The sequence below is a fragment of the Polypterus senegalus genome, chromosome 1 (genome assembly GCF_016835505.1).
Source record: "Polypterus senegalus isolate Bchr_013 chromosome 1, ASM1683550v1, whole genome shotgun sequence".
NCBI lineage: Eukaryota > Metazoa > Chordata > Cladistia > Polypteriformes > Polypteridae > Polypterus > Polypterus senegalus.
In genome coordinates this window covers 306,690,590-306,716,034 of record NC_053154.1, presented here as the reverse complement: position 1 = coordinate 306,716,034, position 25,445 = coordinate 306,690,590, and the positions used below count along the sequence as shown (strand labels likewise).

At 37.4% G+C, this 25,445-nt stretch overlaps 1 protein-coding gene across 5 annotated transcripts in view; it reads right to left on the bottom strand.

Annotated features, from left to right (window-relative positions):
* Positions 1 to 294: 294 nt before the first annotated feature.
* mypn (myopalladin) overlaps positions 295 to 25,445 on the bottom strand; it is a 357,752-nt gene continuing 332,601 nt past the window's right edge. For all 5 annotated transcript variants that reach the window (XM_039735149.1, XM_039735165.1, XM_039735157.1 and 2 more), the window contains 5 exons: positions 17,526 to 17,655; positions 13,225 to 13,432; positions 10,375 to 10,540; positions 7,623 to 7,756; positions 295 to 6,311 (listed from right to left, as the gene is read on the bottom strand). In XM_039735149.1, coding sequence (XP_039591083.1) covers positions 6,136 to 6,311; positions 7,623 to 7,756; positions 10,375 to 10,540; positions 13,225 to 13,432; positions 17,526 to 17,655 — 814 coding nt within the window. In that variant the 3' untranslated portion in view covers positions 295 to 6,135. The remainder of the gene's footprint in view (positions 6,312 to 7,622; positions 7,757 to 10,374; positions 10,541 to 13,224; positions 13,433 to 17,525; positions 17,656 to 25,445) is intronic.

Genomic DNA, 25,445 nt, shown 5'->3' with positions numbered 1-25,445 from the left:
AACGACAATCATTGAAATCATGGAGAGCACATTCTTATGATGTAACCAGATTCTTTTCTTTGTTTCAGTTCTTGATTCTCTAGTAATTTCACCATTGTGTTTTCATTAATTTCATCATTGTGTCTAGCCTCACTGTTTGATCTGTGCAGAGAACCTCAGGGTCTAAGAAGTCTAGGTCATAAACCCATGTGGATGCACCTATACATGTTCAGCTATAGTAGACTTACTAAGGTTATTCAGATGAAGACACACATAATGATGGTAAGACAAATACTTGTGGTCAAAAAAATCTGGAGATCAATGTCAGAATTCTCATCTACATACATTTACAGAATTGATTTGACAATACATCTTTAACAGCGGTAAGACTGTGTTGGACATAAGCTTGCCTAAATAGAGCTTAGTGGCAGGGAGTTAAAGGGTTTTGTGAGAAGTCTTGTTAGAAAAACAGGCAAACGTCTAAGCACAGTGTAGTGACTGCACAAAGCAGGTCGCTTTGACTAGAGAGGCAATCAGAAAATGGATCTTAAAAAAAATAGCTAGCTAAGGTAGCGGTAAGAGAAGATTTAGTAACACAGTCCATGATGTGAGATGAGAATCCTAAGTACAGAATCAGAGTGAGAATGTCAGAAACCAAAAAATGTGCATCGAGCCATAGTCGCGGAGCAGAAAAAAGTTAAAAGCCAGAGATTCTTTTAAATGCTCAAGCAAAAACTAATTATTTAGGTAGTATCCACAAACTTGGACAACGAACGCTCCATGCTGATGAGTTAGCATGTTGATAATGTCACTCCGTTTGACTTACGGGAGATGTCACTTGGTAACCCGTGAATGTATCCCTAACTACGGATTGTCAAGGGTTTTCAACATGAGCACCACTGCGGTAGAACTTAGTTTTAAACACCATTAAAAATGTGTCAGATTAAAAAAAACCAATGTGATAACAAAATGCCTTGACCACTAAAACCTCCCAAAACGAAGTTTCATTTATTTTTGGGCTGTAATAAAATTAAAAGTAAACTCCAGACAGTGACACACAGGGACTCACCATGTTATTATTCCAGCAGAAGAATCAAGATGACAACTGAAACTTGTGGTCAAAACTAATGCAGGGTCAAAGGCAAACAAACCAATAATAATACTTTGAATGAGTCTCAAGTTTTTCGACGGGTCTTTAGTGTATTGTTGCTAAAAATATGGCTACACTTGTCATGAATCAAAGAAAATGACATCCCAAAGTAACGATAAATTGTAATAAAACAAATAACAGTGATGAAAAACTTAAGTAAAATATATTTCCTGACAAACAGGTCTATATGACTTGATTAATTAGCTGATAAGACTCCAAATTTTTTGCACAATTGTTAAAAACAAACAGTAAATGCACTGAAACCTAATAATGCTGGACATTTAAATAGCTAGGCACTTGTAATTTCCACAAACAGACCAAAGAACATTTTGTGAATCTTTATTCAAATTTCCTATACTCTTGTAAATTTTTAAATCTCTTACGATGTCTGCCAGATACTTTACAGGAGCTTTCTCTACCATTTTATCCTGTAGTTATTGTCTGCCTAAAATTAATGAATTGTGTGGATAAAGCTGGAGGGTGCAAAGTCCTTTCAGTGGTCACATAAATACTGTATTGCATAGGGCCAGCTATAAATGTCCAGCAGGGGTAAAGAGCTAGACATAGTGGTACATCTTTCTAAAATGGGACACTGATAGTGGACAGGGCAGGTGCTTACATTTTTCAAGTGAATATTAAGGAATTTTTTGCCACAAGGTGCAATGTCTTAGTCTGCACTGAACACCACTGCACTATACTTGTTACTCAAGCAGTAAATACAGACAGCCAGTGATATTTTGTTGCTAATGAATAAAATGCAGTTTGGCTTAAACCCACTCCTTTGATCTTACAGACAGGTAAAATAAAAAAAAAACAGAATTTTGAAAACCTATGTTTGGTACTTAGTATTTAATTAGCCAAACTTAGACTAAACTGCTTAAGCTGAACCGACTCAAAAACAGAAAAACACCAAGCCTAACACCAAAGAAACTTTCCTTAAATCCTGAGTCAAAACAACCATAAGAAAACAAAGAAGGTTTTTCTACTTTGGTTTCAAAAACTTGCAGTGGGTCTTATACTTTTAAATAAAACCTGTTTTACCAGCAGAGTGCATCCCTCCTTCATGATAGAAGTAAGCTCTGTTTGTCACTTACTTTTATACAAAATGGTGTGATGTCATTCATTAACAGGTATATGCATTTGCAAAGCAATAATACTTGTGCTGTGCCAGCGCTGACATCATAAATATGCAATACCGTGAACTCCAAAAAGTTAACAAAACAAACATCTCCGGATTCAAAACGTCAGTTAGGCTAGATTTGTAATTTTTATGGCCAAGGAGTTCAGACCCCATGGGGATTGTAATTGGTAGAGTGTTTTGTTTGGCAGTTAAATGCAGGATGCCAAAACTGTCCAACAATGATGGAAATTTGAGGAACAGTCATGAGCCATCAGTTACATTTATCTATCCACAAACCATCATTTACTTCCTTAAACACCTCAAGCACAAACTGGTCAGTGATACTAAGATACTTATGCAATGTTTTGCATAATATGTTGTATTATATTAGTAACCACAAGGGTAAAATGAAGATCAAGATAGACCTAAAATATTCACATACAATTTTTTATTGGGATGGTGGCGAAAATCAAACTTTCCTTTATGACTTTGTTCAAGCAATCTTATAATGGAAAAAAAGAAATCTCCACTTTTCATGTCCATGGATGTTTATGACCCACATAGTGTATCATATGAACAAAACATTGAAGACGCCAGCCTTTGTTCTCATTCTTTGAATAAGTGTCTGCCTGAACTGTGTTGTATTCTACATATAAAGTCCTTTTGTGTCATGCAATGAAGGAGGTGGGAGGCAGTTGCAGTTAACATTTGTAAATTCTTACCTTTGTCTTATTTCTCATTTTTATGTACAACTTATTTTTCAGTTGAACAGTGAACTATACTAAAACCTAAGTAGCTAAATTTTAAATTGAAAAAGTGTCTGTCTGGTGGTTGACGTTTTAAACCGATAATCTAAGTACACACTCTTGATCACTTCTAAGCATGTCTAACTTAATTCCTTTAACTTTTTTAAGGTTACCATTTAAAAAATTTAAACAATCATTACATTCTGAAAAAAAGCAGACAGACAGACACGCACATCCAGCCCAATATACTTCAATATTAATCATCTGCATTATTATCACATTCTTTTAGTGGTAGGCATTCGGTTATTCTATTAACAGACAATCTACGTGTAAGGTATTATATCTGACGTTGTTTTTGAGCACAGGAAGTCTTTTCTCTATGCGCCATATTCTGATTTACACCACTAAACAAGCAGCACCAAGAAATGGCAGGCACAGGTATATGGTGACATCTATGGCAGGAATAACAGATTACTTATTTTTAAATGATCTGTCTATTTTTTATGAACTAAAGAGTATTACAATTTTAAGGGGTGGTCTTTTTCTTCTTTTATCACATTTTTATAACAAAGAGTTAGTGTTCTTGATAAATGGCACCATATAAAACAATTGGCTGACATTACTCACTGCACAGTAAACCAGTCACTGAAAAAGGGAATTGAAGAGAAAAGGTGAGGCATCAATTTTTAACACCCACTTGCCAAAGCATTGCTGCTGTAAAAATATATTTACTGTACACTCCAAAAGAATTTACTTCATTATCACATTCATGGTACTAAAATGCAGGCAAGTATTTTAACACCTGCAGTGGGTGCCTGTCACATCTGAATACTTAAAAGAAGTCTTAATCCTAAAAACTGCACCAGTATAAATCTGCAAGCTGTTAAAATACTCCACATGGTGGCCTTCACTGTTTTGTTTTCATTGAAAGCACTGTAAAAGATCTAAGGCCACAAATGGCAAAACTAAATGAAAGCGATCTTCAGTAAAAAAATGTCATTCATCACAGGGACTTTGCACAGACCCTGAACATGATGCTGTAGCCAGCAGAGTGGTAGGATAAATCCAACAATTCTCAAATAAATATAACAAACCATTCAGACAAAGTATTGTTGGATTGCAACTCTCTACATTCATAATGTTCTTTCAGACACCTTGTATATATATTTCATTTTTGAATAAACACACTTTATATTATATATGTGATACCTAATATGAAAATTAACTATCAGAAATAAAATTATTTCAGAGGTTATAATTGTGCTTGTCTGCTCTTATTATTTCATGTGCTTGTAATTTCTGTTAAAGGTGAGAATGAAGGAAAACTGTATTGTCTTCATCAGGTTCAAAAAGTCAGATGGGTGGTATCCATATTGTCGAATATTTTTCACACACATAATGTACATGTAATAGATTCTGTTCATATAGTCTGTTTATTTGAGTTAATACTACAGATATTGTATTTGTATGTTTATAATGGAGGTCATTGGGTTACCTGTTCTTTACGATACTTTGCATAGTATTCGGCATGTACTGCCTAACGGTGCCACTCATACACATCAATGAATGAACGAGCACACTAGACGTCTTGCATTAACGTTAGTAACATGTTGGTGATTTGTAGGTTTGTATTTTGTGTGTCCTTCATTAACAATAAAGCTGCGGATGGCAAATATATGGAATATCTAATTAAAAAAGCTGTCAGTGTAAACTTTGTATATACTGATTGCTACAATCAAGTACATGTCTTATGTTTACATATGTGGTTTCAATGCACACATAAAATAAAGATACACACAGTTACCTGGAACATCAACCCTTCATACTGTAACTTGAGAGCTGTCTTCTTTATATGTACATGTAATATGGTGTAAAAGTAAGTATTTTTGTGTATATTTATACATTTAGATTGGCTAATCCATTTTTCATGTAACATTTGTTCACATGCAAATGCAACGCAGTAGTACACAATACTGAGTGAACAAGTGCACTCTACATCTGTCCTCTTGTTTGGACTTATAATTGGTAACTTGTTAGTGATTTGTAAACTTGTGCTTTATGTATAAAAAATTATGACTGCCATGTCTGCCAAAAAACAGTGTATTAAAGGAAATGTGGTATTGTTATAATGCATGGCATATACTGAGGTGCTGTGTTCACAAATGCTGACCACACAAAAATGAAGATAGGAACAAGTTTCTAAAATGACCAAAATACACAATGCGTGTCAATGACTGTGTGTGTGTATATATATATATATATGAATTAATTGTCACAATTCTGTAGACAGCATGATTACAGCATTCAGATCTGCTCTGTCATGTACCAGTGTAGTGGGATGGCACATATTACTAAGTGAACAAGTGGATGTACCACTATACTGTATGTCTGCCCCATTTAACTTACAAGTTCAAGTTGGTAAATTGTCTATTATTGGAATCGCTGCATTTTATATGTGCCGTACGGTTAATGTAGACATGTTGGCAGAAAAAAACAATCTGAAACAATATGGTAAGAGTAATGGTATGTCATGGTATAAGTGCTGTTTGTATACCAGTAAAGTTATGCATACCAATGTGTTATTTGCACATATCAACTCAACACAAAGAATTTAAGAACTGATATTAATTTGCTGTGTGTGTGTACGCATACACTACTTTAGCTTTCTTTCTATGTATGAATTTAAAATACCTGTCAAACCAACTGTCTGAAACGATGTATTGTGAGTGAATTATTGGCTAGAGCTTTTTTTAACACAATGCTGCTTGTACTTACATGAAAGTGAAATACAAACATTTTGGGGGAACAACCCCTACCAAACAAGTATTCGCCATTGATGTTTGGGACATCAAGTACCACAAGTAGTGTTTTGACATATTGTGTCTAGCAGTTATGATCCAGCATTTTGAAGGCGATACTAAACTGTTCATTTCAGTTGCAGCATGGTACTAGAGGAAAGTAAAAGGCTTCACAAACAGAAGGAAAGCTTCAAGCTCTAGCTGTTTTAGTGCTGATTGCATGTGACTGAGCAAATGCTCTGAGAACTGGCTCTTGGCAAACCACAGTCTCCAAGTTCATTTGTTTTCCCTCCACAATCTCTCTTTCCCATGCCATGTTCAGAGAGCTTAGAATGGACATCTTCACAGCTCTTCACTCTCTACAGTCCCTTCTGCTGAAGGGGAGAATGGTGAAGGGCTGCTGTCTGTTGAAGGGAAGGCAGACAAAATGTCCAGCCCCTGACCGGTGAGGGCAGCATACCGGCTACCCGATGATCGAACCTTCTTCATTGGCTGGGGAATCTGCTGATGCCACTGGGCTGTGGAAAACAAAGAAAAAAGTCAAATGTTTACCTAAAGATAAATTGTAATGGCACACTGGAAGTCAACTCTTTATACATCACTGTAAACTTGTGCTCCAAGTGGTGTTGCTAGCAGAAAAGAGGCTGAGGCAGGATACAAAGGCGGAGAATTGTATTATTTCAGTTCAGCTTTAGCAGAAATGATAGTAAAAATGAGCATTAAAAAGAGAAGTGAACTACGCGTAATGAAGCAGCTACAGAGTTAGTCTAAGGCAACATGAGACACAAGGATATGTGCAAAGTGGGCAAATGTATCTTAGCTATTTTGCTTAAAACTGAATAATATTAGACACCCAGGAACATGTTAGGATTACTCTGTTGTGTTTTTTTTTTATATTTTCTGACTTAATGTTATTTGTGTTGCTAATAATGTTTAATCATTATTTTGTGATGTCATAAAACTGCCATTTTGTTTGGTGTTTTTTTTGTGTTGTATGTTAAATGGGAGTTGTCATATTGTTTATGGCAATGACTCCCGATTACTAGCCATATGGTTCCCAGCTTTTGACGTTATCACTCCACTCCTATCAAAGGTGGTGGTGTACATGTTCACTCAGATCCAAACGTTATAATAAACAGAGATACCTGTGAATCCTTAGTGCTTTGTTTTAACAGAGTGAAAAAATAATAGAAAAAAAGATGTAGTGGGCACTTTGTGCACCATGAACAAATGTCTACACACTAGTAGGAAAAGAAGGATTGCCTGTCTGAAAAGGTGACATACCACCCCAACAACACTTTCCAGATTTCAATTTTGTTAATAGACAATTTCCCAAAAAGCTAAATTTCAGTATCTGATATGTTTTTTTTTTGCACTGGCATGACATTCAGTACGAACTGAAAATTGTCAAATTGTGGGATCTGTTTAGCTGGTTGTAAGAGACAGTGTTGAATTTTAACATGCAGTGTATTCAGCTTTGAAGAGTTCCCAGGGAACTTAGGAAAAATAGTATTAATAATAATTGTGTTTATTTTTTAAAGTATTACCAGTATCTTTTTTTTTCTTGTAATTTCATATTGTTAGCTTCATGCGATTTTTTCCCCATGCTTTTGAAGCCGCATTAATGAGTAAATAACATATAGCATTTTCATTAATTGTCCAGATTTTGTTAATTTTAAAGGTGTCACAATTAGTATAAAACCTTATTAAATAAATTAATAAAAAAAATGCTGTAAAAGGGAAAAAAACAGTGTAGAAATGTAAGCATAGGTAAGCAGTTAGACAAGAACAGGCATTTAAAAGAAATCCCTAACCTGTCAGTTTCTTACCATATATATCTAGCCTGGCTGTGCAGGATACTATCCCTGCTTCATTTTTAGCTGATACTGTATACCAACCAGCATCCTCTTTTCTGGTTGGCTGAATCAGCAGACAAACATATCCTGTGGCATCCTGGTGCATGCTGGGATTAAAACATAAATTTGCAGTATTAGAAAATCTGCACACTAGGCAGAGACACTAAAATATATACAAAAACTCCCAGTTTAAAACACAACACAGGACACGCAATAATGCATATTACATCTGTTGTCTACCTTTACAATTTATAACAAAATTCAATCTTTAGGCAATCAAAAATATTTTATAATAATTGGCAAAAATTAAATAAGTTAAAGAAAATAAGGTGCTTAGCACATTAGAACACTCTAATCGAGAACAGGTCATTCAGCCCAACAAAGCTTTCCAGCACTATCCACCTAATTCTTCCAAAATAACCTTGAGTCAAGTTTTGTAAGACCCTAAAGTTCTACTGTCTACCACATATCCTGATAATTTATTCCATATGTCTATGATTCTCTGCGTGAACAAAATCTTTCTAATATTTGTTTTAAATTTACCCTTAACAAGTTTTAAAGTCACAGTCTAGATCAACTGGAATAATTTCCTTCACAATTTTAAACTCTTAATCTCCTTTAGCTTAAGCTGAAAAGGCTTAGATCTTTAATTCTTTCCACATAATTCATCTCGTGTAGCTCTGGAATCGGCCTAGTTGCTATTTTGTGCACTTTTTCTAGCACTTCTATGTCATTTTGTATCCTGGAGACCAAAAAATCCTCACAGTACTCCGGATGAGGTCTAACCAGTGTGTTATATAACTTAAGCATAACCTCCTTGGACTTGTAATCTATATATTGTGCTATTTAACCTTATATTCTTTTAGCCCTCTTAATGGCTTCTGAACATCAAATCACATGTGCTGTACCATTGCCCCTCACCATGTGGGGTTGGTATTTTAGCAGAGATTCTGTCCATCCCCAGGTACAGAGTTCAGACTGGCCTCTAGTTCTCTAAAGAAAGTGCCTAACTTGTAGCATAAATTGTACAACTATTTAGAATCATTCTGAATGTTGAAAATGTGTGACAGCTTCTGTCAAACTAACATTGATCAGAGGTTGGACTAACTAATAAAAAATAACATAACAATCTGAAGTGTGTTTCAGATAGCTGGAGCCAATCAGACAGAACTTGTGGCAAGTCAGGAAATGGCCATAGATGGGGTTCCAGTTCATCGCAGAGCCACACAAACTCATATTGGGACATTTTGGAATCACCCATTAATAGGATGTGGGAGGAAACAAAGACAGACATGGGAAGAAGGTACAAAGTCCACAAAGACAAGGACCAGGCATGGGTCTTGAATCCAGGAACCTGGATCACCAAGGCAGCAGTGCTACCCATTGGCCAATGTTGCCACCATTGTTAAAAAATGGTCTGGTAAAATAATACCAAAGCAATTAAATATTCACATGAATGACTTAATGATATTCACTTTGACATGTTTTTATGAATCCCTATAAATGCAGGATAGATCAGGAGAAGCACAAAACACTTGAGTGAAGATGATTCATCTGCATAAAATAAAGTATTATTATTTTTGTTATTACCAGTAAAGAAAATATCAACCAGTTTTAAACCACCTACTTGGTGTCTTTAACCTATTTAATTGTCACATTTTTAAAACTTAGACAATACACTATAGTTTGCAAATCGTCAAATTAGTTAAATAAAATGAATTGGCTTCCACACGTTTTTCTAGAGCCATAACCTCAGTTCTGGGGATGCCACTTGGCAGTATTTGCTCATTATCTGCTGATAGTTGAACTCACTTAGATAGCATCTCTTCTAACTCTCTGGCTGCAAACTCAAAAATCATCAATAGTGTAGGATTTACTTTTCTCTGAATCAAAGAAATTTGTTTCATGTCATCACAGCTTTTAGAACACAGAAGTTGATTTAAACTTTACAAGCTGTCTTTCCACTTAAGACCATGAAGCATGTTTTTCAATTACTTGTTAATTTCCAAAGATCTAAAAACACCAAACCAGATCAGCTAACCAAGCTCCATTTGCACCTGTATGTGTTTAAATAAATACATAGGCAGAGAGAGAACTATAATAGAGATAAAAGTAGGGGATTTGCACCATACGTACTGGTGTAAAAACAATGTTGTTGATAATCTCAGAAAAAGTAAAGTTAAAGTTGGTAACAACAGACCCAGTAATTAATTAAATGTAATAACATGCTTCTTTAAGAGCAAAAAATGTTCTTATTAAGGAAGTGGCTAGAATAAAAGCCTATAGCCAAAGAACAATGATTAGGCATTAATAATAATAATAATAATACATTATATTTATATAATACCTTTCCCATGTTTCAAACACTTCACAGAAATTCAGAAAGAATGGGAGAAATCAAAAATGACACCATAATTCCTAGCAGAAAAGAATGGCACTACTAACATCTGAAGAGAGAACCTTCAAAATTGATCTTTTAAATGATGAGGGACCATGAGTTTTAAAATGAAAAAATGGCAGCATTATTGTTTTAATATTACTCATACTTGTGTATTACATTTCATAACTTCAATGTAGCTCAAAGTGATTAACAAATATTGCAAAGCCATCTATGTTTAGACACATATAAAGGATTGCTCATAGTTTAACCTGACAGTTCCAGAACTTTGACATCATCATATGCTCAAGAGGTATTTTGATTCTGTCACCTCTGACATCTCCTTACCTCATTCTCTCCTTGACTACTGGGATGGTGTCATTGTCTTTCTTCCAGAAGATCAGAGGAGGTGGCATGCCCACCACTCGGCACTCTAGCCTCACCGGAGTCCCTTCAGGTATCCCTGTGTTTTGCAGCTTTTCCAGAAAAACTGGGGCCTTTTTAACCTCTTTTGCTGTTTCAGCACAGAAGACATTTTAGGTCAATATCATGTTTTACAGAAGAATATCACAATTATTGTTTTTTCAATTATGTATTTGCCCAGAAAGCTTGTGTTGTTCAGTAAGACACTAAAGCTAATTAATAGACCTTAAGACTATTTGCAATTCAAAGAGGCAAAGATTCTGATTTCAGAAACACGTCTTCTGCATGTCTGAGGTATGTTGATAACAACAAGATTAAGATTTTGTTTTGCAGATTCATGTTACGAGTGGATTAAGCTTCTGCACACTTTATTGTGTTGTAGATGTATTTTGAAATGGATATATTTACCATTTTTGCCAATCAATCTACACATAGTTACCCATATTTTCAGAAAGGTTTCCAACTTTTTTTATATGCAGAAACTAAAGAGGTCTGAATCCTTTCTGAGTCTACTGTACATATAAGTTTTTCTATTCAGAGTGAACATCATACAGCACATAGCGATTTCATGTTGGTCGAAACAAACAAAAGTATATCACAATTGTGAAAAATAGTTGTGAAAAATCTGCAACACACATTAACAATATATTAATTATTTTTTCTGGGAAAAATAGCCTTATTACCATTTGTTATTTCACTATAGGTTGCACTCCACATTAGCGTTTTAATATGGGTTTGGATTATATCAATAAATGGTATTGGCTTAAAATTTCTATAAACGGTGCAAAAACAAATACTGATACTAGTCCTCAGTGTATCAATGGTCTATCACAACAGAACTACTGCAGTACTATATTTATGAAAAGTTCCACTCCAACTGGTATCAAAGTCCAGACTCCACAAACACTTCATTTAATAAGAGAATTCGGCTGCTGCATCTTTGGAAGCCAATGACCAGTCTGTGTTATCACATGTAGGCTACTGAATGCAGCCAAACAGAATCTCTTATATATATTTCTCTTCTGGTTCGTCTTGCTTCCACTTCAAAACTGATCCCACCCACACGCAGTTGACGCGGCATTTCTCGATTCCTATTCGTTGTCTTCCATGTCATGCACTATACTGGCCTGCTGAGCGTAATACTTCCAACAAGTACTTGAGGTGCTGCCACAACGGTAAAGTAGCTTTACCACCTTTGCGGGAGCCACGTGTGTCTTTACAACAGCTTCTTACAGAGCAAACATCAGAAGCTAAAAATGATCTTTAACACATTCGAGAATACAACTCTTCTCTAGCGTTTGCTTCCATGGGTGCACAGATAACTCAACCTCCTGGCCACAGACCATACTGTTTAAAAATACAGGGGCAAATTTCTCACCAAATCTCTACACTATAAGCTAAAACTTCTACCTCTCCAGGATATGGACAGTTGTATGTTTTTGACACAGTGCAAGCTACTGAAGTACGCTTACAAAATAAAGCAAACTCTGCATGGAGCGTAAATTTACTTCTCCAGCTAGATTCCATGCTCAGAACCCCTTCGCTAAACCATACAAATGTATGCATGAAATCGCTCAGTCCAATCCAACAGCATCTGTATGAATGGTTTTCAAGGAAGACCCTGGGCAGGATTTACGACAATACAATGCCCAACATGTCACACCGATGTTGCAGCAATTTTCGGCGGTGAAGATGGTGAAACGCCTGCCGAAAGGGACATTTGCATCTATCCCATAGGCAACTCCTGTAAACATATTTCCACGCTCAATATGAATTGCGATCCCACTTTTATTCCCTTACGGAGACATTGGCTGGCACAAAGATTTACAACATGTTCCAGATAAAAGAACTGCCAAGCGAATGAGGCTTACTCAATGCCAATTTTACGCGTACAGATTAGCACGTGGAACTATCAGACGCACTGCACTGCAAGCAAACGCTGAAAATAACAACGTACGTGTAGGACAAATGATCATATTACTGTCCACATTTCCAGGAAGTCCAAGATACATGCAACAAAACTATCAGGATGCCATGTCCATAGTACGTAAATTCGGAAATCCTGATTTATTTATCACTTTCACATGTAATCCTGCCTGGCCGGAAATTCTACATGCACACTGTGTCTTTCAAGAAGTATTTATTTCTTCTTGATTTCTGAATTCCTTTCTCACCGTTTTCCGTTCCTATTCTTACACCGCCGTATGCTACAGTGGGCATCGGCTAGTTATTATTTATGTTGTGGCCTATGATTTTTTGACCAACCATCTCCACCCTAAACAATGTGTTTATGACAAGCTAGCAGGAATGGTTTACATATATTATGTGTTTGCTAGCTTTACTTAGACCAAGTGCGATTAAAGAATAACAAACCACAAATACATCAACTAAACTAATATAGGTTGATCTGTAGTGTAGAGGTATTGTATCTTACAGTTTATATATGCACAATCGCATATCTCGGGAGGAGAAAAAGAGAAATTTCAAATAAACAACTTATAGACATCAAGATTGTTAACTGGAAGAGAAGAGCAGATGAATGAAAAGTTTGTTGGGAATTTACATTTGATGCATTTGACCAAAGAGAATACAGTAGAACAAATCAGCTCTTGTAACACTGACATTGACAGTAATTGATAGCACAAGAATTAATTGAGACAAAGAAGGCATTTAAGTTGACAGATCAATTTTGTGCTTTTCGGATATGTGGTCTGCCACACCAATTGCAATTCAATTTTTAAAGAGGAAAAAGTAGAACATTTCACAAACTCATACCTACAACAGAGAGCTCCAGGGAAAAGGAATTCTGCCCTGCTTTGTTGGTTGCAATGCAAGTGTAGGTCCCAGCATCACTCTGCATCAGTGGGTCAATGAGGAGAGAGTGGACACCATTTTCCCTTACTAGCATTTTGTGGTTGTTGTCTGAGTAAATGGGTTTGCCATTCAGGAGCCACATCAGATCAGGATTTGGCAATCCACTCACCTGGAAAGAACGAAAAGGAAAAGTAATAAGCATGACAATTCGTAATTACACCATTATAAAAGTAGTGATGTGAAGTACAGTACAGGCTGGGTGTTTATCCCTGTCAGGTGTTTATTTCCTGTGGTTGTTCAACTATGGATTTACACTCAGTAAATGAAACAGCTGGAGGAAGTAAAGAAGATTACCCCTGAACTAAGGGTGGTTGAGAGAGAGAGAGAGATAGATAGATAGATAGATAGATAATGAGCTACAGCAGCAGACAAAAAGGCACGCATAATACTTAGAACAAGACATAATAATCTTGAGTATTCTAACAAGGTAAGAAATGCACATATAATATTCATCATCTATAAGTATATTAACAAAGTGTAAATTAGGTATTTACTAAGTGTAAAGTGATTAGAATTGAGCATATGTACAGTATAAATTACAATTTTATAATACAGGATGACAGTCATTGGCACAGAATATTGACCATAGTTTCATTGTTTGTTAAGATGTCTTCGAGGCCAGCTCAGTACCTTTCAGCAAACAGGGAACAAGACATCATTGGCTGTGGAGTAACTCATTATAGATCCTGATGGCTGAGGGTATGTATGTCCTCACATAGCGCTCCTTGGAGAAACACAGTTGTCTTAGTCTGTTAATAAATGTGCTCCTCAGTTTAGCCAAATCATTGTACAGCTTCCTAGATAACCTCTATTTTAACATTCTCTCCGGTGAATTCAACCTGACTCTGAAGATTGAACTAGCCAATTTGATCAGAAGAGTGGGCTGCCAGTAAGTTTATTCAAAATAAATGACTTACCAAGGAGTCATTTTTAAGAAAGACCAACACTTGGCAGACCATAAGCCCAAAAGAATTTAGGACAGGCAATAGGAAAAGGCTGAGGGAAATGGCATATGGCATGTGAACCATCACTAGATGGTACTGCTCAGTGTTTTTAAATGTTTTGTTGGAGCAGCTGTGGGCCAACACTGTATAGCATTGCAGTTTTTTGGTGTAATTTTGTAAATGCTATTAAAGGCAGCTATGATTTTTATTGTTTAATGTATTACAGCATAACTTGTCATGTTACTGGAACCCAAAGAGTGGGTTTCAGGTCAGAAGGAGAAGTAGGTACTACCTGAGTAGTGCAGGCAGAAGGACCGGGACACCCTTAAGTAGCTTATCTGGAGATATGCTGTTATGACGTCATGTTAACATTATCACAATGTCAGAGATTTTAGATTTATGGCAAAGGATAATCTACTGTAGCCAAACTCAATACAATGAAAAATTTGATGAAACATCACATGCAAGGACTATTACGTAGATTTAAAAAACAAAGTAGAGGTGAAACCAAAAGTTTTCTTAACATTTTCTTTCCCTTATATTACTGTTTAATCCATGCACCCCCAGCCACTCTCCACTATATATATACTCAGCAAAAAAAGAAACGTCCCTTTTTCAGGACTGTATTTCAACAATAATGTTTTAAAAATCCAAATAACTTTACAGATCTTCATTGTAAAGGGTTTAAACAATGTTTTCCATGCATGTTCAATTAACCATAATCAATTAATTAACATGCACCTGTGGAATGGTCGTTAAGACCTTAACAGCTTACAGAAAGTAGGCATTTAAGGTCACAGTTCTAAAAACGCAGGACACTAAAGAGACTTGTCTACCGACTGTAACAAACACCCAAAGAAAGATGCCCAGAGTCCCTGCTCATCTGCGTGAACGTGCATTAGGCATGCTGCAGGGAGGCATGAGGACTGCTGATGTGGCTAGGGCAATAAATTGCCATGTCCGCACTGTGAGACGCCTAAGACAGCGCTACAGGGAGACAGGAAGGACAGCTGATCATCCTCGCAGTGGAAGAGCCCGGATCTCAATCCCATTGAGCACGTCTGGGACCTGTTGGATCGCAGGGTGAGGGCTAGGGCCATTCCCCCCAGAAATGTCCAGGAACTTGCAGGTGCCTTGGTGGAAGAGTGGGGTAACATCTCACAGCAAGTACTGACAAATCTGGTCCAGTCCATGAGGAGAGGATGCACTGCAGTACTTCAAGCAGCTGGTGGCCACACCACATACTGACTGGTACTTTTGATTTTGAGCCTCCTTTCATTCAGGGACACATTGTGAAACATTTTTAGTTTATGTCTTATGGTGTTGACTCTTTTACTGTTCATACAAATATTTACACATTAAGTTTACTGAAAGTAAAAACAGTTGAAAGTCAGAGGACGTTTCTTTTTGCTGAGTGTATATATATATATATATATATATATATATATATATATATATATATATATATATATATCTATCCCTTTTTTTTTTTATTTTTATAAAATTGTGTGCCTGGCAATGATGTAGCATAATAGAGACTCAAGGCTTTAAAATGGCAGTGTCCATGAAAGCAAATATACGAAGTGGGAGCACCTTGGAAATATCAAAACAAAAGATGACGGTGCCTATGAACAAGTAAACACAGAAAATGCAAATAAAATGACATAATCAAAATACTGGTAAAATAATAAATGAATATAAAGTAACATTAATTGTGCAATCCTAGCATATGTTAACTAGAGGTGAGATTTTGGTGTCAAGTTAATCCCCGGGGGAAATTCACAAACATTGTATGTTTATCAGTGCTCTGAAGATGGGTGCTAAAGATGCATTACACAGAGGCCACAAAGGAGCTGTGTCCCCTAAGACAGAGGTCCCCAACTCCAGTCCTATAGGACCACGGTGGCTGTAGTTTTACATTCTAACCCTTAATTAGTGACTTGTTTTTGCTGCTAATTAACTTCTTTTCAATTAATTTTAATTGACTTGCTATTAAAGACTAAGACCCTTTAGTTGTTTCCTTTTCCTAATTAGCAGCCAAACAATAATGAGACACCAAATGAGCCAAAACATGACCAGCAAACTGTGTCCATCATACAATATCTGAAAATAAAGAAAGATGAAGGTCTCAGGAATGCTGATCTGCTCAGGTCCTCGAAACACTTTACCAGTGCTCTTAGAAAAATAAAAATCAACAAATGTTGATTCAAAAATGTATGCCATTGTACAATGTGAGCAGTAACAAGCCATGGAATTAAGAATGAGTTTAATAAACAACAAGAGTCGCCGCCTAATTAAGCAACTGGTTGGGGTGAAATTGGTTGCAGTTCGTGTCTCTGATTTAGTTGGTCTTCTGTTGGCTCACTCACTTCACATCTCATTTCTATTTGGGTTCCATTTAAGGAAGGAAATTAAACAATTCAGATGAATGATGAAGAAATTCAAGGGAACAAATCTTACAAAAAAGTCAATTAAAATTAATTTGTAAGTTAATTAGCAGCAAAAACAGGTCACTAATTAAGAAAAGGGTTAGAATGAAAACCTTCAGCCACTGTGATCCTCCAGGACCAGAGTTGGGACCCCCATCCCCTAAGACACCAGATGACAATTGGCTACTGTGGTTCTGTCTAAAATTAGCAAAGGCTGGCAGCAGAAGAAGTCCTCCTCATGTATCAGGGTTGCAAAGATGCCAGCATAATGTTATTAAGTGATGGACCTAACAACTCCAAATGCCTCCCAGATGTGAACCAGGACACTTCCTGGAAGAGTTAAAGTAGATGAGCTAAGAGTTAGGAGGGAGAGGACAAAAATACTTTTGTAAAGCAATGAGAATGGCCAAAATGTTGGAGGCATGAGACATATTAATGAGACAGACCTGGAGGAGTGGAATTTTAGAGATAAAGGAGTAAAACAGTGGTCCAGTTATTTATTAAGAAATCCAGCTAGGGATTTAGTTAATTTGTTTATAGATATAGTCTCACCTTCCATACCGTGTTATTATTTAAAATAAACTAATTGTTTAATATCTGTTATTGCTTGTTAAGATTAAGTTTATGTGGTGGATTGACTTGAATGGTAAGTACTGTTAGTTGGTAATTCTGTTATTTATTCATGTTTATTTTTGTTCTCTATTCTTGTACATAATTTGATCTGGTGATGAAAATTTGTTCTGCTGTGCACTGTGGAGTGTGGTTTTGAATGATAAGTAAAGTCCTTGAACTTGAATACTGTAATGAAATTAAATTCCTAATAACACACCTTGCAGTCAAGTCGGCAAAGTCGGCCTTCATGGGCTACTAAGTCTCCTGGAGCTTGAAGAAAGTGAGGTCTAAAGAATCGCTCCTGGATAGGCTCTCCTTCATCCCCTTCCTGTGATCGTGATCGCACCCTGCAATTAACAGCAGATAATGCTGGTTTTAGAACCAGAATGTCACATTTATCCCATTGCATGTACCAACATTTCAAGTCCATGTTTATCTTCTAAACCAAAATATGCAGCTCCTACAGAGTATCATTATAATTCAGTTTCATGTTAAAGTGAGTGTTGAAGAATTTTTTCAACCACATACTATTCAACATAGCATAAGAAACCCATTCCTCTTCATGTATTGCATCTTAAATTAACATAAAGTGAAGATTTGACCTTTCTGGTATACTTTTGCATTCACAGTCCCATTTGTGAAGAAACAATTAACCATTTGTACAAAACCTATCTTTAACCAACTTCCTCTGATGCCCTCTGTGTTCTATTTAAACAACTAGATTGAAAATATTGGAGGTCAATCTATTTAGTTTCCGTATAAGGCCATTCTGGGATTTGTAGGCTGGGGGACTTGTATGACGAATCGGATCTCCTTTCCTTCCAGCCTCTTTGCTTAATTTATTCCATTTTTCCTCATAGTTTCTTATTTTTTCTGCAGCTGAAATCTGTCTTCAGGATGTGTGAAATGTGTTTTTTTTGTTTTTTTTTACCAACACACCCTGTGCACAACTTTACTGCTTCTTCTGCCTATTCTGTTAAGCTTGTTTTTTGTTATGTATGTCTTTCTTTATGATTCGGGAAAGGTGCCTATCCCTATAATGGAGAAATGGGTTTTGAACCTTTCCTCATCCTCATCTGACAGGGTATACAGTAATTGTTATATACAGTAGTTTACCCTTTTCTTATCATGTTACCTTTCTTATATCCTTTAACATTTGGGTATCTTAAGTATTCATTTCAAATTTAATAAAAATTACCTATTAAATGTGCACAACACTTTATTAAAGACAAATCACCTCCTCTGGTTTTGCTTGACAATTCAATGAGGTCCATACACAGAACAGAAAACCACCTACCGTACCTGGACCACAGTTACCTGTGGAGCAGTGGTCTATAAACAGTACTCCAGCACAGAAGTGTTTATTTTTCAAGATCTTATAGCCAGCATCTTAGACACATCTAATAACAGCTTGAAGCATCGACTCCAGATCTGTTGTTTTTTGTGCTTTTGATCTTTTAACTTACTTCTGTACATTGTCATATAGTGGAAGTCATTATCTAGCCAATTCGCATCCCCAGGTCCTTTTAAAATGTTTACTTTCTAGATCTAAAGCTTTGTATTTTTTCATTTCTGCTTGTATAGTAAGATATGATGCTTCATTCCCAAAGCCATGGGCATCATCCATTGTCAGGGGCATTGGTAATTCATCAGCAAGGATGGACTAGTGCATGAGGGCACAGCAAAACGTTTATGGTGTAAAGTGTGTTTTTATTCACAAGAAAAAGGCAAACAGTGTCCACAAGTGCAGTACAGAAAAAAAGACTTTGCTAAATAATTGTCCTTAAAAACAGTGCAGTGAAGAGAAAACCAACACATAAACTTCAACAAATAGGTAGAACATTACAACATTAGAACACTCTAGACGAGAACAGGCCATTCAGCCCAACAAAGCTTGCCATTCCTATCCACTTATTTCTTCCAAAAAAACATCAAGTCGAGTTTTGAAAGTCCCTAAAGTCTTACTGTCTACCACACTACTTGGTAGCTTATTCCAAGTGTCTATCGTTCTTTGTGTGAAGAAAATCTTCCTAATGTTTGTGCGAAATTTACCCTTAACAAGTTTCCAACTGTGTCCCCGTGTTCTTGATGAACTCATTTTAAAATAACAGTCTCGATCCACTGTACTAATTCCCTTCATAATTTTAAACACTTCAATCATGTCACCTCTTAATCTTCTTTTGCTTAAACTGTAAAGGCTCAGCTCTTTTAATCTTTCCTCATAATTCAACCCTTATAGCCCTGGAATCAGCCTAGTCACTCTTCTCTGGACCTTTTCTAGCGCTGCTATGTCCTTTTTGTAGCCTGGAGATCAAAACTACATCCAGGACTCCAGATGAGGACTCACCAGTGCATTATAAAGGTTGAGCATAACCTCCTTGGACTTGTACTCCACAAATCGTGCTATATAACCTAACATTCTGTTAGCCTTCTTAATGGCTTCTGAACACTGTTGGGAAGTCGATAGCTTAGAGTCCACTATGACTCCTAAATCCAGGAGTAAAACCAGGAATAACTGATAGAACATGAATGCACTTTTTCCCATCTTGTCCCCAGCACTTCTTTTTCACTCTGTCCCCACTACTCACCCTCCAGGTCAGTTCAGTAGTCAGAGACCTCAACAAACCTGGTCCTCATTCTGGCTCCTATCCTGGCCACCTCCGTCGGTACTCACTGAGACCCACAGATACTGGCTCCCTTTTCCCGTATTTGCAAGATATTCACTATCCTTGATCAATCCTGCACCTTTCAGGTTTGATTCATCCTTGAGTGATACTACCTTCGCTTCACCAGCTTTCTCACACATTTACACTAAGATTCTGCTCTTTCATTTCTCATTTTTTTCTTCTTGCTTTTTCTCCCTTCACTGCTAAAGAGGTTTTGCTGCCCCGATCACACTCATGCTCCCAAGTAATGAACTGGACAATTCCCTCACTAGGCACTCTGTGGCCACACGTCTTTCCTTACTCCTGCTCAGCTATACTTCAGTGTCTGAGTTGCACCATTTTTAAAAGCCTGCACCAACCCTAAATCGCTACAGACCTCTGAAACACTGTACAGCATGGCAGGAACCAGTCGTGACAATTTAGAATCAAGGATTTACCTAACGCACACATTGCCATCAGAAGACAATAAATTACAAATGGAAGGTGATTCTATTGGACGGGGCCCTAGTTATGATGTACAACATATCACTGTCTAATGAAGTAATCCAAAACTAAATAAAGATCACAGTATTCTTAGATAAATGTACGAACAACAGAGGCATGGTGCTCTTCTGTCGAGACTGGTTTCATCTGTCGGGCTATGTGAATTTGAAAAATATATGAATATGGGGAAGCAGTAATCCATATGCAATTCACAAGCAGCCACTCCATGACGAAAAGGTTGGTTTGTGGCGCGCAATATCTCGATTGCGCATAGGCCCCATTTTTTTCACCACCACCATCAATACTGATGTGTACCTGAATATTTGTGACTTATTAGTGAGTGACCTGGATGACCATGAGATCAGTGAAGGTTATTTCCAGCAAGATGGGCCAACCTGTAAAATGTCAGCTCGTAACATGGCACAGATTTAATTGTTTTTTGGCAATAGGGTCATTTCAGTGGGACTATGGCCACCACATTGCCGGACCTGAAATCTCTGAATTTTTTCCTTTTGGGAGTGGTGACAGGAAAACAGTGCAAGAACAAGCCTTGCACAGTGGATATATTACAGTGAAACATTGAACAGGAAATTGTTGCCATCAGCCCTATAATGCTTGCAGATACCTTTGCCAGTATGGAGCAGCGTGACAATCTGAGTTTGCAAGAAGAAGGTAACCATTTCTAACACCAAAAGTGATTGGATTGTATACACATCCATCAAGGTATGCACTATTTATTCCACTATTACGTGAGTAGCACATGATAACCCATTAGAATCACTCTGCAGTAATGAAATGTTAAGAATATTTAAAGTATTACTTTAATGCTTGAACAATAATACTTAAAATACTTAATCATACTTAAAATATCACTTTAATACTCAAAGTTGTCATGGGATAAAAGGCTAGTTCCCCCTGGTGTATCCTTTTTGCTGATGACATTGTGTTGTGTAGCACCAGAAAAGAGGAAGTGTAGAGGAAGTTGGAAGATTGGAGAAGGGCTTTCTTCAGAAGATAGAGTGATGAATAAAAATAGGAAGAAGATGGAATATATGAGGTTTAATCAGGATTCAAAAGATAGTCCGCAGGGAGAGCTACTGAAAAGAATGGATAAATATAAATATCTAGGATCAGTGGTAGCCTTAGATGGAAACTTGGATGCAGAGCTAACCATTCAAAAGCAGTGCGAGTGCAACAACTGGAGGAAGGTGTCAGAAGTATTGTGTTATCCAAGAATTAAGGCAGAGGTTAAAGGTAAGATTTTTATAATGGAGGGAAGATCAGCAATGAGCTAAGACATGGTTAGTAAACTGAGCACAGGAGAAGAAGTTGGATGTGGTAGAAATGAAAGTGAGAATGTTGACGTGGATGTGCGGAGTTTTAATGAAGTCAGAATCAGATATGAGACAATCAGAGGTACAGCAAAAGTGGGAGAGATAGCTAAGATTGTACAAGAAAGTAGTTTCAAGTGGTATGGATGGACACGTGATGAGGAGAGATAAGGAATATGTTGGCAAAAGAGTGATGGGAATGGAAGTACAGGGGAAGAGAAAACAAGGGAGGCCAAAGCAGAGGTAGATGAAGTAAAAGAAGATCTGAAGGAAGAGATCTTGACTGGCTAGGAGGAGTAGGACTGAGCCATTTGGAGAAGGTTGATCAAACACACTAACCCCACATAGAAGTGGGGAAAGAAGAAGAAGAAAAAGGTAGGAATATTTAAAGTATCACTCAGTTTATTCTGTACCATAACTAACATTTACCTTAATTAAAGTGAATTAAGTAACAACCCCAATTGCAAGTGTACTGTGTAATTTGCCTATTTCTTTAACTGACACTGACACATTAATAAAGTGATGTGCTTGTTGTCACCCTAGAACTTGGCAATGTGTACTGAACCAGTGCCTTTATAATTTTGCATTCGAAGACCATCTACAGATATAGTATAGTTGACTGTACTTCTACAGTATGGCAAATTACAGTGCATCTGGAAAGTATTCACAGCACATCACTTTTTCCACATTTTGTTACGTTACAGCCTTATTCCAAAATGGATTAAATTCATTTTTTTCCTCATAATTCTACACACAACACCCCATAATAACAACGTGAAAAAAGTTTACTTGAGATTTTTGCAAATTTATTAAAAATAAAAAAATTGAGACAGCACATGTACATAAGTATTCACAGCCTTTGCCATGAAGCTGAAAATTGAGCTCAGGTGCATCCTGTTTCCCCTGATCATCCTTGAGATGTTTCTGCAGCTTAATTGGAGTCCACCTGTGGTAAATTCAGTTGATTGGACATGATTTAGACAGGCGCACACCTGTCTATATAAGGTCCCACAGTTGACAGTTCATGTCAGAGCACAAACCAAGCATGAAGTCAAAGGAATTGTCTGTAGACCTACGACACAGGATTGTCTCGAGGCACAAATCTGGGGAAGGTTACAGAAAAATTTCTGCTGCTTTGAAGGTCCCAATGAGCACAGTGGCCTCCATCATCCATAAGTGGAAGAAGTTAGAAATCACCAGGACCCTTCCTAGAGCTGGCCGGCCATCTAAACTGAGCAATCGGGGGAGAAGGGCCTTAGTCAGGGAGGTGACCAAGAACCCGATGGTCACTCTGTCAGAGCTCCAGAGGTCCTTTGTGGAGAGAGGAGAACCTTCCAGAAGGACAACCATCTCTGCAGCAATCCACCAATCAGGCCTGTATGGTAGAGTGGCCAGACAGAAGCCACTCCTTAGTAAAAGGCACATGGCAGCCCGCCTGGAGTTTGCCAAAAGGCACCTGAAGGACTCTCAGACCATGAGAAACAAAATTCTCTGGTCTGATGAGACAAAGATTGAACTCTTTGGTGTGAATGTCAGGCGTCATGTTTGGAGGAAACCAGGCACCGCTCATCACCAGGCAAATACCATCCCTACAGTGAAGCATGGTGGTGGCAGCATCATGCTGTGGGGATGTTTTTCAGCAGCAGAAACTGGGAGACTAGTCAGGATAAAGGGAAAGATAACTGCAGCAATGTACAGAGACATCCTGGATGTAAACCTGCTCCAGTGCGATCTTGACCTCAGACTGGGGTGATGGTTCATCTTTCAGCAGGACAACGACCCTAAGCACACAGCCAAGATATCAAAGGAGTGGCTTCAGGACAACTCTGTGAAAGTCCTTGAGTGGCCCAGCCAGAGCCCAGACTTGAATCCGATTGAACATCTCTGGAGAGATCTTAAAATGGCTGTGCACCGACGCTTCCCATCCAACCTGATGGAGCTTGAGAGGTGCTGCAAAGAGCAATGGGCAAAACTGGCCAAGGATAGGTATGCCAAGCTTGTGGCATCATATTCAAATGTAATTGCTGTAATTGCTGCCAAAGGTGCATCGACAAAGTATTGAGCAAAGGCTGTGAATACTTATGTACATGTGATTTCTCAGTTTTTTTATTTTTAATAAATTTGCAAAAACCTCAAGTAAACCTTTTTCATGTTGTCATTATAGGGTGTTGTGTGTAGAATTCTAAGGAAAAAAATGAATTTAATCCATTTTGGAATAAGGCTGTAACATAACAAAATGTGGAAAAAGTGATGCACTGTGAATACTTTCTGAATGCACTGTAAGTGACTGACTCAGTCACAAAGGGAGTTAGACACCAAGACTTTCTTGATTGCATACAGTACCTTCCATAATTAAGCTAATGACAAAGTGCTATGTGGGTATATTTCAATTTCTAGAAAATGGTAGCTTAAGTGACTTGCTTTGGATTACAAAAAAAGGTGCCAGTATTTTTAAGGCACAATTGAGCTATTTGTGTATTTCTACTATATAGTAGTCAGTCAGCAGTGGCAGAACCTTTAAGAGTGAGCTAGTGGTATATCTTTCACGGTGAACCCCATTACAAAGATGGTACGGTATGGTAACTCACTCGAGGTCACACAGAGCCTGTGTCAGAGACTGTACAGGCATGCATGTGCTTTATAGTGTAATGCCTCAACCACTGGGATGGCACTATCTGCCATTTTAAAGTTTGTTTCATGTTTGTACTTTTATTATGTTGTAATTAATTTTACTTTGTAAGCCAAATTCTGTTATTATTGATTTTTAATGCAATGAAACATAACAAGTTACCTTATATTAAAAGACAATCAAGTCCATCTGTCACATTTTTTGCTCCTCCACATTGCTGGAACCCCAGTACGATTACCAGCTGAACCGACTTCTGTGTGGAGTTTGGATGTCAGTGTGGATTCATGTGCTATGCAAGGATTTCCTTTCTTCCCCCGTCTGGGAGAGGAACCATAAAAGATTCTTTTGTTTTTAAAATGGATTGATACATAATTTTGGCATGTGCTGGAGCAACCTATTATTATTATGACTTGATATTGGGCTGATGCCTCTTTCCAAGGTCACTTAAACCATTTGAGACACAATTGGCTAAATTTCTTTTGCTTTTCCAATTAGAGAACAAGCAGGGGATGTAAGTTGCTCATAATAGCAGGATATGCACCCCAAGTCTTAACCACTATGCCATACTACCTTAATTCTGAATTCAGCTTGTGTGTGTGTGCGTTGTGTGTGTGTGTGTGTGTGTGTGCGTTGTGTGTGTGTGTGTGTGTGTGTGTGTGTGTGCAGAAAGCTACCAGCAGGGGCCACCAGAGGATAGCACAGCCTGAATTGATTTTTCGGATACTTTGTTTCAACATAAGAACTGAGTGATTCATCATTTCTGTTGCGGTGGGTTCTTATTTGTTTTTCTTCACTGTGGCTAATGGAATCCTGAGCTTTGGAAGAATTGGGAGGAGGATTAAATGTGGCAAATGCCATTCCTTAAATAGAGATCTACCACAGCACTCAGCCTCATTTAGGATAAATCCCTTTCTTTCTTGTCCATGAGCCGTCATTCTCTGGTTTCTGAGCGACATCAGTAATAACAACAGCAAAGTAAATCTTCCCAATCAATCAGCTGTTGACATCATAAAGAAAGCCTTGTGCTA